The following is a 16,557-nucleotide window of genomic DNA, read 5'->3' as shown; positions in this document are numbered from 1 at the left end:
TTACCATGTTAAATATAATTTGGTTATCAGGTTATAGTCACTTATTTACCAGGTTAATGTCACTTAGTTAACAATTTGCTGATCGTCAATGTGCACCTATGTAAATACCTTGGACCATTGTATTTGTATGATCTAATGAAATCTCTTACTTGGTGAAACACTGCAATATTACTCTTAGATCTTCCATAACATTGCAATGTCTAAATAGATATTCAACTAGGGGGCGCACGTGCCCGCAGCAACCTTCACGTGTGGCGTCCACATGTAGTATAAAATTCACACGTTTCTTCCCTTTGATTTTTAAATTTTTTATCTCCTAAATCGTGCACCCGATTGATGATACGTTTTCACTCTTATCTTGATCAAGCCGAGATCTACACAATTAGATGATGCCATGTTGATATGTTTTGACAACTTTTTTTCCGTGACAACTCACAAGTTATCAGGTTATGATCACTTGTTTACCAGATTACCACCAATTGGTTAGCATGTTAATATCACTTGGTTATCAAGTCATGTCACCTGTTTACCGATTAATATCACATGTTTACCCATTTGCTACGCATGAAAGTGCATTTATGTAAAAAAATTGGATCATTGTACTTTTACGATCTGATGAAAATCTTTCCTTGTTGATTCGATGCTCATTCTCTCAGCTTGCATAACATTGCAATGTCTAACTACATATTTTTTGCTCGGTACCCGTGTATTATTAATGAACTGATTATTAATATGGTAACCAGGACAATTTAATATGATGACTCGTGACCTCGAGGAAAGTATCATCAGAACATAATGAAATATGGTCTTGTTTTGAAGCACTCTTAGAGAAGAACTCAAGCATGAAAACGGATCTTTAGTCTAATTAATGGTTTTGAAGATAAATCATTCTTGAAAAATTAGATTTAGTAATTAATGCTCTATGCGTGAATGCCTCCATCCCTTATATACAGAGCTACATTAGAATCAGCCGCATCCCTTCAATCCTCACGTTCGGGCAGGAAGGACACTCGGAGAGAGCGTCCACGTCCTCGCTCTGACAGCTGTGGCCCTCTGTCGGCCTCATGGCCTCTTGCCATGGCAGTTTTCGGCTAGGCTGGCTCGCTGTCATACTGCCGTGGTTGTTGCCGTGGTTTTCAGCGTCGCCATTTTGGGTCCTGGTGGGGCTGGGCTGGTTGGGTTGGCCCGCTGTCAAACTATCATGGTAGGTGCTGTGGTTTTCGGCGTCGCCATTTTGGGTCTGGATGGACAGGTGTTCGCCTCAGGTGTTTTTGAGCATTACAGCCTCTACACGTTTTGGTCCGCAGGTTCGGCTGGACAGGAGTTTTGGCCGAGGGTCTTCTGGAGCTGCCGCCTAAGCACGTGTCGTCCTATTGGCCCGCGGCTTTGCTTGCGCGTTGGGAATTGTCCTTCGTCTCCTCTTCTCTCTGGTTACTTTTGTGTAGGTGTTCATGCTCAGTCAGTTCTGTCGATGACAGCGCGCCGGGGTGTGAAAGCACATGGGACACAGCATCATCACGGCGCCATGGAGCAGTGGCTCGAGCCGGCGGGGCTGGTGACACATCGTCGTTGACTTCTTCTCCCCTGGCTACGGTGGGTGTTGCCACCCCCTCCTCCACTCCAAGGTACAACAGAAGAAAAATTTCACGGACGGTCTCTTGTTTGCCTTGATGATTTGAGTCTAGGGAACATTTTTTGCCAGTTAGGTCGGTAATAATTAACCGCCGACTTTGTGCCGGTTCCCGAGCAGGCGTTGGGACACGTCCCGTCGGGCGACGACGGTTTCCGAGGTCGGACGGGAAAGGAGACGAATCGTCGCCCAACGTGTGATCCCAAGTCCCCGCGAGCTCCTCGCCTCGCCTCCACTCGCACGTGTCGCATCCGTGCCACACCTCCTCTCCCTCTCGAGTTGTCTCACCAGCTTCTCGCCTCGCCGTCGCCATATCCGGGTATGGAGGTAGCCGGAGCAGTCGCCGCGCTGCCGCCGGTAACGGGTTCAGCCCGCGCAACCTCACGACCGCAGAGGCATGGGCGTTGTACCACACTGGTTACCCCGCTCCTCCGAATATCCGGTGGACCTCCAAGTGGAAGTTGAGCGCGGGTGGGATGGCCATTCCGCCGGTGTACACCCAGGAGCAGCGCAATTAGACGAAGAGGTGTATCGCCATGACAAGACGCTCACACCGGTTCAGCACGCCGTCCCTCTGTGGCACCCGCAGAACACCGTGCAGTGGGATGTGATCCTTCGTCAGCAGCTCGAAGAGGAACTTCTCTGCCACAACAACGTCTTTCCTCCGTACAGCAAGAACGTCGCGGGGTTCATGCACAACGTTCTGGAGCGGGCCCGGACGCAAGCTCAACGCCGTCATCACGCATCTAGGGGACGACATTCCTCTGCCCGGCGGTCAGCTGCTGCTTGCACCCGCGCGGGCCCCGGCGATGGGGTCTCCGTCGAATATAGGTGCATGTCAAGCGCCCCGCATCGGCGGCATAGTCATTCGCGACCAGCCACCGGGGCGAGGTCAAGCAGGTGGACGACGAAGCGTGGCTGGCGGAAGCCCGAGCGCAGCAGGTGTTGGCGGACCCGAGCGATCCGGGCGACGTGCCGGGGCTAGCCGCCTTCATGGTCCAATTGAAGGAGGTGGTGCTGCCGTCCTCGATGGACTACGCCCTCGAGTGGTCCTACAGGGATAGCTTGGCGGCGAGCGATATATGCAGGCACGGGTCCAAGTCACGACGGCGACGACGACGACGGTGTGTTCAACTGGGACACCACCGACGACGATTGATCGCTAACTAGAAAACGGACAACTTATCAATAGCAAAACCGTTTTTCTTTGGCTCAGAGCGTGGCTTTATCTCTTGCTGACGTGAGTGGCTTGGATTCTCCGGTGGAAATACGAAAATTAGCTAGCTGTATACAAGAAAGGGCAGATATGGCTCGGCCGGGAAGGCTTAAACAGATGAACAGATCTGGAGTTCTGGGTAAGAAAACGTCCACTGAAATTTTATTCATTCATATGTTTCCTCCGGCAACAAGTGAAGTACAAATACTCGCAGCAGCTAGAGAACAGTCTGAAACGAACCAGACCATCAATTTCCGTCTCTAACAACCATGCATATTTCTGGCCCCATGCATCTAGCCTTGTAATTAAACTACAGTAATAAGCTAGCCAGCTAAGACTGGAACTAGGCTACTCCTACTCGTTCGGTCTGTGCTGCTAAATCTTCTCCGGCGCGTTCATCTTGGGGGTTTTCATCTCCCATGCGCGCAGGTTGGTGACCTTGATGTCCGACTCGCCGTTGTTGAACACGAAGAGGTGCGCGTCGTCGCCGATAGCCTTCCTCGGGTAGACCCTCGTCAGGATGCACGTCTTGCCGCCGGCCCCGAAGCTCTCCACCACAGAGTGGTCGATCTGATCGAAGCAGAGTTACTTTTGCAACACCGTAGTGCATATGGATATGGGAGCTGTATGAATATACGAACAGACCGAGATAATGTGTGAACAAGTAACGTACCAGGGTCCTCAGGGCGATCCTCTTGTTCTTAGCTATGTCAACGTTGACGAAGCCGGCGAAGGTTGGCCTGTAGATCTGCGACTCGTAAGACGACCTGTTTGATTTACAGATTGGAGAACAAGGCATGCATCAGCATCATTGATTGCTCGGATAACTGAACTTAATTTGCTAGTACATGCAAGTTTTGTACGCAATTAATATGAGTTGAGTTGAGAGTTAGTAATGTGTGACCTGGTAGGGTCATTGCACATGAGCACGACGTGCTCGGCCGTGTCGTTGGTCTTGAACACTCTGAAGAAGACGGCCGTCCTCTCCTTGAGGTCGCCGGAGGCCAGCAGCCACAGCCCGAACGGCCCCACGCCGCCCTTGACGTGCGAGTTGAGCTTGTGGCACAGCCCCTGCGCGTTGGTCCGCCAAGCCGGGTCGAACGTCTCCGCTTTGTCCAGGTCCTTGATTGCGAACGCCGCCTCCACGTCCGACTGCCATGCATGGATAACACACGTTGTTGTCAGGCACTAACGAATTACCTCGTGCGTCGCGTGCATGTAAAACAAACTAATTCACCTGCACGGACTTGAAGCCGGTGACCTCGAAGTAGTCGCCGCTCTTGACAGCCTTGTTGCTCACATTGACGTGCTTCGCGCGCAGTGACTTGACCTCCTCCACCGGCCACTGGATCAGCTGCCTCCCGCTCCGTGACAAGAAGATCTTCCTCGGTATCGCCTGGCAAATTAAACAAATCAGCACGGTCGTGAAGACATAAAAACTAGTAACATTTTGATCATACAATTAATGAAGGATTAGTTCATCAATTAACGACCTGAATGCCGGCCCAGCCCTTGTGGCGGTCGTCGGGGACAGTGTCAGACTCGTTGGCCCATCCCCAGAGCACGCGGCGCTTCTTGGCCGGGTCGAAGAAGGACTTGGAGGCGTAGAAATCGCCGTAGTCGTAGCGGAGGCCATAGTCGTTGTCCGGGAAGTTCGGGTCCGGGGTGTACCGGTCCTTGGCGTGGTCGTACGTGCCCACCGTGTAGTACTCGTACCTCGTCAGGTCCAGGCTCACCTTCAGCACGTATTTTACCTCCTTGGCAACGGCGGCGTCATGCAGCTCGGCGGTGTCCATGCCGTTCCTGTGGCTCCGGCTTCCCATTCCGGCCACGGCCACGGGATAAAAATCTGGACACTCCCACATTCCCGTCAGGCCCGCATGCAGCGAGTGGTGCGCCTTGATCCACTTCTTGAAATCCCTGCTCCGGTACAGCACCGCGATCCCCCTCATGTTCTCCTTGCTGCCCACCACCAGCCTCCAATGTCTGCATATAAATCAAAACGCGCGTACGTGTCAACAACGTGGCAATGTGCAAGAGCGACACTTGGATGCATGGTAATGTTAATTTGGTACGTACCCGTCCGGGCCAAACCAGGCTGTTGTGGGATCGCGGAAGGCGCTGGCGTTGATGCCCTGGTCCGGGTTGATGATGGGGTTGTAGTTGGGCTTGACCCACTCGCGGAGGAAAGGGTCGGAGAGGTTGGCCGGGTACGCCACGTTCTGGACCTGGCGCTCGTCGGGGTCGATGCCCGTGTACATGATGACGGGCACGCCGCTGGGGAGCACCGTGGCGGAGCCCGACCAGCAGCCATTGACGTCGAACGGCTTGGAAGGGTAGATCCCGGGCTCCAGCCCTACCCAGTCGATCAGATCCGTCGAAACAGAGTGCGCCCACACGATGTTGCCCCACACCGCGCCCTTGGGGTTGTATTGGTAGAACAGGTGGTAAAGCCCCTTGTAGTACATCGGCCCTGCAGCGTCGGATCGTGGGAAATTTTGGCTCGCACACAGTTAATTAATGCCGTGGAAACTGCAACGGGTAAATTCAGTTGAGATGAACTTGTGTGAGTGCGCGTACCATTCGGATCTGATCGTTGCGTCGTGAGAAGTTGGATCGATGACATGCAAACCAGGCGATCGACAAGCAAAGAGGCCAAAAAACAGAGTGAAATATGAGTAACAAGTAACAACAGACTTGCAGCAAATAATTAATCGATCGCACAACAAGGACGTAAACGGTAAACCACAAAATGTAGATAACTCGATAATTAAACAAGCTGGTACTTAGATCCGAAAAAACACTGGAGAAGAGCCGAACATCAATTCGGTCGGCATACCATACGTATATATCCACGTACCATTGATCCAATGCTTGGGAGGCTGGAAGTGGTACCCGGTGCGTAGCTCCTTGTCGACCTCCTTCGCCTCCAGCGACTGGAGCTCCGGGTAGACGATGTGCGACGAGCGCACTATCACCGCCGTCCAGCACAGCAGACACACTAGCAGCGGCAGCGCCGCCGCCGTCCCCATATCCTCTCTTGTGCACGGGCACGTATACCTCGAAGAGATGAGAAGAGCACGGTAGGCCAAAACTGATCAGTTTGTGTCTGTTGTTTGTTATGCGCAGTGGAAGTGAAGCATATTTATAGCTGCGATCGAGTGGGGTTGGATAATGATGATGGACTGAGTCCAGTGGTGGACTGTGCGATGAGTGTGGACCCGGAACCCGCATACCCAACGGGTATTTATCCGTTTAACATACGGGAATGGTAAAAAAAATACCCGCGGGTATGTAAATGGTAAAATCATGTATCCGACGGGTTTGATGGGTACGGGTATAGTATTGGAGTACCCGAACATGTTTACCCGTGTATCCGCAGATAGCCCAATACAAGAGGCCCCATAAATCTTGCCTAAGAACCAACCCAGCATCTTTCGTATATGACTTGGCCCCCGACGTCAAGTCTTTCGTCGGATGCACCTTGACGGGTCAGGTAAAAACACCCACGGGTAATCCATACCCGTGACGAGTGGTGGGTATGGTAAAATTTCATACCCGGCCATGGGTACATGTACGGGTAGGGGTTGAGGGTCGGGTCGTCGGGTGCGGGTATGGTAGAGGTGTACCCATACCTAAGCCCGACGGGTGCCATCCGCAGCGATGAGCAAATCTGGCGCTTGGCTAAGGCAACAAACACGGCCTCCCTCCAGGACCTTCATCGCCTAACCGGCCCATGCATAAGAACTAATGAAGCACTGGTGTATATCCATGGCTTTGGCCACACGAGCACTACTACAGAAACGGTTATCAGTAACGGTCGAAAAACATCATCACTAACGGGCAGGGCCGCCGTTACTAACTTCCTGCCAGTAATGATGGTCATCATCAGTAACGGTCGGAGCGACCCTTACTGATGTACCATCATCACTAACGGTCGGAGCTGTCGGAGCTGATGATGACAATCAATGGCGGGCGGCCCGACCGTTACTGATGATGACAATCATCAGTGACAGTCACGTTTCCGCTCCCGTCACTGACGATAGTATCGTCAGTATTGGTCGCTGTGTCCCATCAGTGTCGGGCGAGTGACCGACACTGATACTTTTTAAGTAATTAAAAAATAATTAAAACCACAGAAAATACACAACATTTATACATAGAAAATACACAGCACATGTATTTCGAATATACAGAAAATACACAGCACAGCACATATATTTCGAATTAAAACCACAGCCACATCATTTAAAGCATACAAATGTATATAAAGCCGCATCATTTAAAGCATATAAAGCATACAAATGTATCTCACTTCACGACATTGATTACAAAGTGTCAAAATTTCATAGCAAAATCAAGTTTGAAGCTATTGTTGTGGGTGAATCCTAGTAACTACTTGTTCCACGCGTTCGTAGAAGTCCCCACTAGGCTTGATGACCTCATTGTTGATGAGATGGCCGAACTCCCTTTGAATGTTATACACGATCCATTTAGATCGGTGTGCCATTGTCATTCGGGGCCGCCAGTACTTTTCCACAGCCGTGATTGACCCCTTCCACTCAGGTTTGAACATGCTGGCATTCTCCATAAGGATGTGACAGCAGTAGTACCCACAGTACATTGCAAGGGAACCTGTGGTTGTGTTGAGACTCGTCTTTATAGCCTTTACCAGCTAGTTTTCCTTTGCTCGCAACTTTCCAGGCAGTGTTAATGACTGATTTGATGGGTTTCCAGTAGCGACCTCGAACACCCTTCTTGGGAAGTAGTGAGTCTAAATAGTATACTGCGGACCAATGCAAACAAATGAGTAGTGTCACCCAATGGTCTCTGTTTTCAAAAGAAACAAACTTTAGTAACTAAGGGTGTATAACAAAGACTGAATTAGAAACAACAAACGGTTCCATATATAAAATTCAACATACTCCAAATTAAGGAAGAAGAGGATAAAGTCGTGGTCAGGGTATTTTTCCAGACATGCTACCAAGTATTTAGACGCCAGGGTTCTTGAGTGATCCTTTTATGGCTCTAGACCGATGTCACCGTAGTTGAACACCGTAGGGTCTAGAATGGCTACATTTTTTACCTTCATTTGCCGCATTTCCCTTATTTGGTAGGTAGAGCATAGCTTAAGAGGTTGATATCAAGCTTTTGGCGGTTGAAGAGGTGGAACAGTTTGTTGAACTCCACACCAAAGGTTATAGGACGTTCCTGAATGCCCCCAGTTTCTTGGTCAAAGAAGCCATAGTCTCGTGGGATTCGAACATTGATTTATTGGGCATGCTGTTGAGAACCAGCTGGTGCTTGCATGTAGAACTGATGAAGCTCTTGCATCTCTCCCGACACGGCACGCAGGGAAGCTTCGGTGAGCATCGGTCTTACAGGATAGTAAATAAGCACCCGGTCAAACTCCCTGGGCACAAAATAGGATCCGTCTTCGAACCTCTGGCCTTGACGGGGGTTCTTCATGAGAATGTCAGGCCTATTGTCTTCCCACACTTCAGTTATGTCAGGCACATAGTGCATCTCATCTTGGTTGACATTCGAAGAGTCCTTGCTGGTCTTGCCGCCACGCCCCCTCTTTTTATGCCACCTCTTATTGTCCCAATCCTTTTGCTCCTCTGCCTTGTACTTGTCATCGATCTTGCAGCCACCCATGGACTCAGCGGCACCCAAGAGAGAGAAGGTAGGAGGGACGCTTCTAGCCTGTGCCGACCCTATGGTCTGGCTATCTTTAAGCTATGGAAGCAACGACATTGCCCGCTCTTCATCTCCGCCGGCATCGACAGGAGGCAGTATCCTAGGGGAAAGGCCGAGTGGTGATTGAGAAGTACCTTTGTGGGCGGAGGGACATGGAGTCAAAGAGGGCCGGCGCTAGTTGTGGACAGATACCAAGCTTCTAGGCCACATTATGCGGTAGTTTGGACAACCGCTTAGGATATCCACGCCTTCCTCCGGAGGCAGCGAGATAGCATAATCACGATGCTCCTCGACGATGGAGTCCACCATCACACTCACTTGTGTGTTGTTCATAAGAATGCCGTGCACCAGTGGCGGTGATTGTCTGGGCATCAGGTGGTCAATGGCGCCTACAGGCTTCCCAGACTTGTCTACGTGAATACGACACTTCACCGGTGCCTGCGCGTAACAAAAAGAAGGCATATGTGTGTGTTCCTTGGACCGTCCACTCCTCCCGTTGATGGTTTTCCAAGTAGCAAGACCATTCTGCAATGTTATGTTGATGGACGCTCGGAATCGCTCGTGCCACTCGTCACTGACTTGGAACCTCCTTTCAACGTCCTCCATGCACGTGTTTCTAACGACTTCAGAGATGTCATTCCACTCGTTGGTGATCTTGCAATATTTACATGCAATGGCTCCACAGGTGGTTGCGAAGGCCTTCTGTCCCTCTCAGGCGACTCTAGGCAGCCTCTGTTAGAATGTCGGGTGACCACGTAGCAAAACTCCTTCAACTTGTGACTCCCCCTCGGCGTCTTCTTCCTTGGCTTCTTAGCCGTAGAAGCAGTTGGCTGCGGGTTACTCTCTTCCACCCGTCGCTCGTTGTCTTGCTCTTCTGAACGAGAGCTATGATTGCCAGAGCTATGATCACCGTCAGAGCTGGCAATTTTCTCTCCCGATGAAGACTCTTCATCGATACGATACACCTCCTCAAGAGCTACGTCATCAAGAACTGATTTTTGGCTACTCTTGCCCATTTCGTACTTATGCCATCAAAACCATCAAATATATATCGGCCGAAAATTTCGGCATGACCTATGCTAAAAAAACTAGCACTAGGAGCTCGAAACCTGCATAAAAAAACCCACCCGCATATGTACCCCCTCGGCACGATGGCCGGCTCCTTCTCCAATGACCCGACACGAAAGTTGCCCACAATTCACATAAATGAAGCACATAAACAACATGGAATAGCCCATATACATGGAATAGATTTCAAACAACATCGATATAGTAATGTCATAAAAGAATTAATTACAATAACCCATATACATGGAATAGCTTTCAAACAACCCATCTTTGAACAGCATGTATATATAGCATATAAAACACCTAAAATCAAAACCTAATTAAATCCTAACCCCAATTAAACAAATATAAACAGCATGTATATCAAATTCCAGCTAATTTGATTTTCCCTCCGTTTTATAAAGATTGGCGCGACTTTGAGCTAGCTCTAATTCAAATCCGTGCCAACCTTTATGGAACGGAGGGAGTAGCAACTAATTTGATAGCAACTAATTTGACAGCAACTAATTTGACAGCAACTAATTTGATAGCAACAAATTAACAACAAGAAACCTTCCTCTAACCCTAACCCTAACAGCGGTGGCAGAGGGGAGCGCGCGCACCTGGGTTCGGGTCGTCGCGGAGGAAGACGGCGTGAGGTCGGGTCGTCGCGGAGGAAGACGTCGCGGGGTTGGGCGGCGCGAGGTCGGGCGATGGCATCGGGCTCGGGCTCGGGCGGCGTCGGGCTCGGGAAGCGTCGGGCTCGGACGACCGGAGGAAAACGGTGCGTACGAAGATGGCGCGGAGGAAGACGGCACGGGGTCGGGCGGCGTCGGGCTCGGACGGCGTGGAGGAAGACGGCGCGTAGGGGGTCGACGGCGGCGGCGGCGCGGAGATCCGGCAGGGCTTCGCTCGTGCTAGGGTTACGATGCCCCTTGCTGGTCGCTCTGTTTGAGGACGCGTGGGAGAGAATGAACCGGTAATTTTCTCAAGTCATGGTTATATACGCTATACACATCAGTAACGGGCGCTTAACAGGGCTACCGTTACTGATGTTCCTTCAATCATCAGTAACGGTCAGGATACAACGCGACCGCCACTGACGTGCTACTATGAGCATTGCCCAATAAGACATCAGTAACGGTCGTCTTGTTACCCGACCGTTACTGATGTCTGCCTATACTCATCAGTAACGGGCGAGTAACCAGGAGACCGTTACTGATGTGTTCCAATACTTGTTGAGCTTTGTACCAACAGTTTAATTACAGGAACGTTTAAAAAATTTAAAACCCATCCTTTTGAGTGTTTTAGGACATGGACTTGTCACATTCAAATAGATGAAACAAAAAAGTTAAAGTTTGATGAATAAATTCATGCATTTGTCTAGTATTTGTGCTAAATTAAATTCAAAAAATTCATCACATGCAAACACACAAGTACATCGATCACACATAATTTCACTTAGTACAAAGTTTGTATTCAAATTCAATACAAGTACATTACAATGTGACTACTAGACCTTCTCCTTCCTTCGGTAAGTCCTAACTTGACTCCTCGCAGTAGTGCTTCTGAGGTAGGGTTTTTGTGGTATTTTCTCGCTCTCGTTCCCATCACTTCTTCTTTTCCCTCTCTTTTTCCTCGTTAATATCGTGCGTTCTGCTTCTTCGACATTTGCGACGGTCGTCGGATCATGGAAACCTTTGTAGTTTTCTTGTGAAGTAATTCCGTCCACTCCAATAATGCTTCTTTTCCCGCTTTTTACTACGACGCGACCTTTATTTGCCGGGTCATCTATTGTAACATCCAAATTTTTCAAAACTCTCCATATGCATTGCATCTCATAAGCATCATGCCACCCTTGCATTTAATCACATTTAAAAAACCCAAAGTTAACCCAGAAAACGCTTTTGCAAAAGTGTTTTTATTTGATTTTGGCCCTTCTTCTTGCTTTTGGATAATTGCATTTTAACCCATGAGGGTTTTGGCATAAAAATGGGTTTAATGCATATATAATGCTATTCCATAATTTGGCTTTTGAATTTGTTTTGAAAAAAAAACAAATTATTTTGAGAGTTAAAAAGCCTTAAAGGCTAGTTTATAGGCAAAAGTATTTTTAAATATTTTGTTTTGAGGTAATTCTTGTCCCAAAAGTTGAATCAGATGAAAATTTTATTTTACAAATTTTGTTGCAATTTATTTGGTTTGTATTGGAGCTTTGAATCAAATTTGGTTTTCAAAAACAGAAAATAGAAAAAGAAAAAGGAAAGAAGAAAAAAAAAGAAAACCGTGGCTGGCCCGGCCAAATGGGCCGAACCGGCCCACATACCTGCTGGGCGGCCCGGCCGACCGACCGAGCCAGCCGCTCGCGAACCGCCTTCATCCGCTGACAGGTGGGGCCCCTGTCAGTATCGTCTTCAACCGCCGGCCACTTCTTCCGCGCGCAAGAGCCCGCGTCGCCCCCGACTCCCACCCCGAGTCCGCGTCGCCCACGACCCCCTTTCTCCACATTCAGCGCGTCTCTATAAAGCCTCCCCCGCCCGCAGTCCTTCCCCTCTCTCGCCCAACTGAATCCACGCCGCCAGGCTGCCGGAGTTCCACGAACACCGTCGCAAATTTTCGTCGCCGCCGGTTAACCGGTGAACTTTAGCCCCCATCTTCTGTTGTTCCTTCCTTCTTTCTTCCTTGCGCACCCCGTGACACACTTGGTTTTCTTTCTTTCACACTGTAGCGCCTGGACCGCCATCACCCGAAGCTCCCCGCCGCCACCGGCCGTCTTCTTCGTCCTAGGCGTCGCCCCAAGCATCCTCGAAGAAAGCCGTCGCCGTCATCGGGATCGCCTCGCGGAGCCGCATCTTCCCTGCCTTCTCCCGAGCTCGCTGCTTCATCGGAACGCTGCCGCCGAACTCCCCGACTCGTTGGAGCTCTGCCGGAACCCTAGCCGCCGGCCGGAGGTGAGCCCGAACCATCCCGACCGTCGGATCTTGTTCAACGGCCAGGATTAGAATGTTTTTATTGAACCGGTATGCTTAGATCTCAGCCGCCTGTTTTATTTTAAGTGAGATCCAACGGTTCGTATTAAAGCCCTTACCGAACCGGTACTGGCCAGTAGGATAGCGCCACGTGTCGCCCTTTTTAATTAAAACTTATTTCTCGGCCGAATTAAATAGTAACTTTGCAGAAAAGCCCCTGGAACTTCAAACCATCATATCTTTCAACCGTTTGACCAAATTTGAAGTTCTATACCTTTCTGGAATCCTCACAACCTCTAGAATCTTTTGGCATAGTTTAATTTTGACTTTGAACAACTTTAACAGAAGCAAATTGCAGAATGCTTAATTATGGTTTAATATTCAAATAAATTATTTCAAACTAGTTTTGAGCATGTTAGCTTGTTGAAAAATATTTTGAGTATACTCTCTGTCCATTAGGACCAGAGGGGAAATTATTTTGTAAATATTTTTGCCACACAAATTTAATCTTGCTCCATGCTTTACAAAAATCAAATAAACTTTTAATTAAACCCCATCTTTATTTCATACAAAGTAATTATCTCTTTGTTATTGTATAATCTGTTCAAATCTTTTGTGAAGCTTTTCAAAACAAAAACTAAACATGTTACATTTAGAAGCAACCTAAGTGTGCATCATCATGACATTTGCATCATAGCATGTTTTTGTATTGAATGGCATGTTTATTGTGTGTGTGTTTTCTTTTATTTTAGATTGTGTGGATTGTGAACCTTGTTGTTGCGAAGAGTGCGAGAACTACCACAACCTTGGACAAGGCAAGTTCACTTTGATCATCTCCCAAATATTTTTACTATTTACTAGTTGTTTTATTAGTTGCATTAGGAATATTAATCGTACCTCTATGCTAGCTATAAATCCCAGGTAGTATAGTTTACCCTTGCCAATACCTTACTACCAAATTGACATCGATTGTAGTTGAATGCTAGGCTATGTAGTATCGTGGGGGAAATTACTACATTGTGATATTGTTATGTCTATGGAGAAATGAGATGTTTTATTAGAGTAAGGCAAAACAATTAATTTAATGAACCATCCTGGCTGTGCGGTTTTGAGGATTTTGAGGTTATGCGACGTCAGGTCCATTTCTATGGGTCCCTCTGAGTCGAGTTCCCGTGGATTCAGGAATGGATCGTCCATGAAGGTCTCTCCCGTGGATTCGGGGAGCGCCTACGTTGCAACTGTGGAATGCCACCTGGGGTAACTGAGACTGGACTAGTTTCCTATTTAGCAGCTTCCAGTACAACCACAATGCTATAAGGGCTCTGGCGAGACAAGAGTAAGTTGTATGAACCTAGACCCGAGGAATTGTACCGAGGTAGCATGTGTAGGAGGAGCGTGATTCTCTCGTGGTTTAGGGAACTACCTCTGAAAATCTCGTAATCGACGCCGTTGCTACTCTACCCTGAGGACAGCAAGGGATTAACCTGTCGGTTTCTTGTGGGGAATGTGTACAAACTCTCGAGAGCGTCAAAACTAAGTACTTAGCCATGTCCCCGGTTATGGACAATTATGAGCAACTGGATGTGGAGCTGTAAGGAAAACCTCACTCATTCTAATTTCTTAATAAAATGAATGGTTTGAACTTGAGTTTAGGAGCATTGATGTGTCTACTCAATGTCGTTAGTTTAATAGGAGCATGGGTGTGTCTACCCCATGTCTAATAGTGATAAAATTATTTGACTAAAATGATAGGATTAAACAATTAAGCTTTTATGCAAATAGCCTGAACCCCACCTTGCCAGATTATGCATATACTTGGTAGGTTCTGCTATAACTCCTAGTGATCTTGCCAATACATTCAGTGTATTGACCCTAGTGGTTGCATCGTTCTATGATGCAGGGAGCTCCGACGAAGAGTAAGAGTACGTTCTGGTTCTTTAGGTTATGGGCCTATATTCCAACACGCTCTCACCGTGGTGTTGATGTAGCCCTTGTATCTTCCGTTTTCCGCTGTTGAACAAATGTTTTATTTCCAGCTAACCCATGAGGTTATGCGAGTTTGTAAGTACTTTTAAATTCTGGATGATGCGTTGTAATACTTGAGACCTTTGTTCTATGATATTACATCTTGAAACTGTGTGTGGTAGTGAGTCGATCCAGAGACTAGCACTTAAAGCATAGAGATCGAACCCGTGTATGGGGGCGGTCGCTTCATCTATGTAGAATACCTGCTTGCATTGTTTAGAAAAGACCCATGGTTCCTCTCTTGCCGGGATTTTTCTCACGTCAACTTGTTCATGAGGGATCTCAGGAGGTAGCACCATCGTCTGAACCTGTGACTTTCTTCTTTGTCACCTTTGGTCCATCTTACATGAAACATTGGGATCTTTGTGATCGAGTACTCCAATTCCCATATCTCCTCGATAACGCCGAAGAACGCTTTGGTTTTGCTGTTATCGTCGGTCGCGGTCTCAAAAGTCATGACTACACCACTATTTTGATACGTGTTTTTACGGTCCTGGGACGCAGTGTAGAAGTTATAGCCATTGATCGCATATGATTGCTAAGTAGAGACGTGGTAAGCAGGTTCCCGTGACAAATATGCAACTGTCTTTTCAGATTCATTGGCCGTCTCCCTGCCGTACCAATAATTCTTCAGCCACGCTGCGAATGTTTTATTGTCCTCCCAGTGGATCCAGACTTCTCCTCTTTTATGGTTTTCATTTCGCAGTTATTCCATGTGCATTTCCTGATAAGGCCGGCATCAATCGACAGTTTGCAACACAACCAAATGTGCTCTTTCAAAGTCAACTTCCCTTCCTCTTCCATAGACATTAAGGAATGTATGTCCAAGGCCACCTTCGCCATCGAGCTTGCCCTTGTGTCGTGACTCGGGAACACCTATTGATTTCTGATCGGCCAACCAATCCGTGCAGAACTCGATGCACTCTTCTGCCCTAAAGCCTTCCACGATGCTACCTTCTGAACGCGATCTGTTACGAACGTAGCGCTTCAGAACCCCGTTGTATCGTTCAGGGTCATACATGTTATGCAGGAACGAGGGCCCTAGGGACAAGATCTCATCGCATATGTGGATCATTAGATGGACCATGATATTGAAGAATGATGGAGGGAAGAACATCGAGTTCGCACAGAATCTGTATCATACTATCCTGCAGTATCTGGCATCGTCTAACGGTGATTGACTTCCGCGAGATGCTGTCAAAGAAGTCAAAAAGCTTCATGATTATCTCCCTGACATGCGGCTCCAATATACCTCTGATTGCGACTGGAAGTAACTGAGTGAGTATGACATGGCAGTCGTGAGACTTCATACCAGATAGCTTGTCACTCTTCATGTCAACTAGATGCTTGATGCTCGACGAGTAGTTCGATGGAACTTTAATACTCTACAGGCACTAGCACATCCTATGCAACTCGTCTTTGTACAGGTTGTAACATGCAAGACTACACTGCATGGTCACCGTCACGAAACCATTCTTGTCGGCTGCCGACACTTGATCTTTGCCCCACAACTCTTTTCTGATAGACATGAGTTCCAAGTCCTTCCGTGCATTGGGTCTATCTTTCATCTTCTCTGGAATGTTCATCAGCAACCCCAGCACGCTGTCGCATACATTTCGAGGATTTGCATTCAGGTTCATTCAGGTTCCTTATATTTCTTCGCAGCAATCTTTTCAGAGACAACTTCAAGATCGTTCACAATTTCGAGAATTTGCATACCAGACTTCTCCTTCGGCGTTGTTCTGTGCTCCGCCTTCCCATTGAACCTTTCCTTGTCATCCCTCCAAGGGTCTTTAGCATCCAACAACTTTCGGTGGCCCATGTAAACAATTTTGGATGAAGCGGACAACTTTTCTGATGTCGTGTTTTCCACGCACTTTGTACAGGCCCTGTAGCCATGTGTCACCTGGCATGAAGTATTTCCATTCGCGGGGTAGTCATGCACACAGGTCAGAAGCACTGCTCTCATC

At 48.1% G+C, this 16,557-nt stretch overlaps 1 protein-coding gene and 1 long non-coding RNA gene across 2 annotated transcripts; one reads left to right on the top strand and one right to left on the bottom strand.

Moving 5' to 3' along the window:
• The first annotated feature begins 1,405 nt into the window (after window positions 1-1,405).
• LOC112269253 lies at window positions 1,406-2,436 on the top strand. Its single transcript, XR_002960796.1, has 2 exons — window positions 1,406-1,625; window positions 1,751-2,436. It is a non-coding gene; the product is annotated as an uncharacterized LOC112269253 (long non-coding RNA).
• A 531-nt stretch (window positions 2,437-2,967) lies between these two features.
• Window positions 2,968-5,948, bottom strand: LOC100826413 (beta-fructofuranosidase, insoluble isoenzyme 3). The gene is made up of 8 exons (XM_014895591.2): window positions 5,707-5,948; window positions 5,427-5,435; window positions 4,926-5,319; window positions 4,340-4,832; window positions 4,084-4,242; window positions 3,751-3,998; window positions 3,520-3,613; window positions 2,968-3,416 (listed from the first exon to the last, which is right to left on the bottom strand). Exons 1-8 carry the CDS (start codon window positions 5,876-5,878, stop codon window positions 3,222-3,224), a joined length of 1,764 nt encoding a protein of 587 aa, XP_014751077.1. The 5' UTR covers window positions 5,879-5,948; the 3' UTR covers window positions 2,968-3,221.
• Window positions 5,949-16,557: the final 10,609 nt, after the last annotated feature.

Source organism: Brachypodium distachyon, chromosome 5 (genome assembly GCF_000005505.3).
Source record: "Brachypodium distachyon strain Bd21 chromosome 5, Brachypodium_distachyon_v3.0, whole genome shotgun sequence".
Lineage (NCBI taxonomy): Eukaryota > Viridiplantae > Streptophyta > Magnoliopsida > Poales > Poaceae > Brachypodium > Brachypodium distachyon.
The sequence above is the reverse complement of the archived record's forward strand: the minus strand, read 5'-3'. Positions and strand labels throughout refer to the sequence as shown.

Coding starts and splice junctions, on each gene's coding strand:
- LOC100826413 (XM_014895591.2), bottom strand. CDS start 5,878: ATGGGGACGGCGGCGGCGCTGCCGCTGCTAGTGTGTCTGCTGTGCTGG. Junction 4,243..4,339: donor AGGGCTGGGCCGGCATTCAG/GTCGTTAATTGA, acceptor TTAATTTGCCAG/GCGATACCGAGGAAGATCTT. Junction 3,999..4,083: donor CCGGCTTCAAGTCCGTGCAG/GTGAATTAGTTT, acceptor CATGCATGGCAG/TCGGACGTGGAGGCGGCGTT.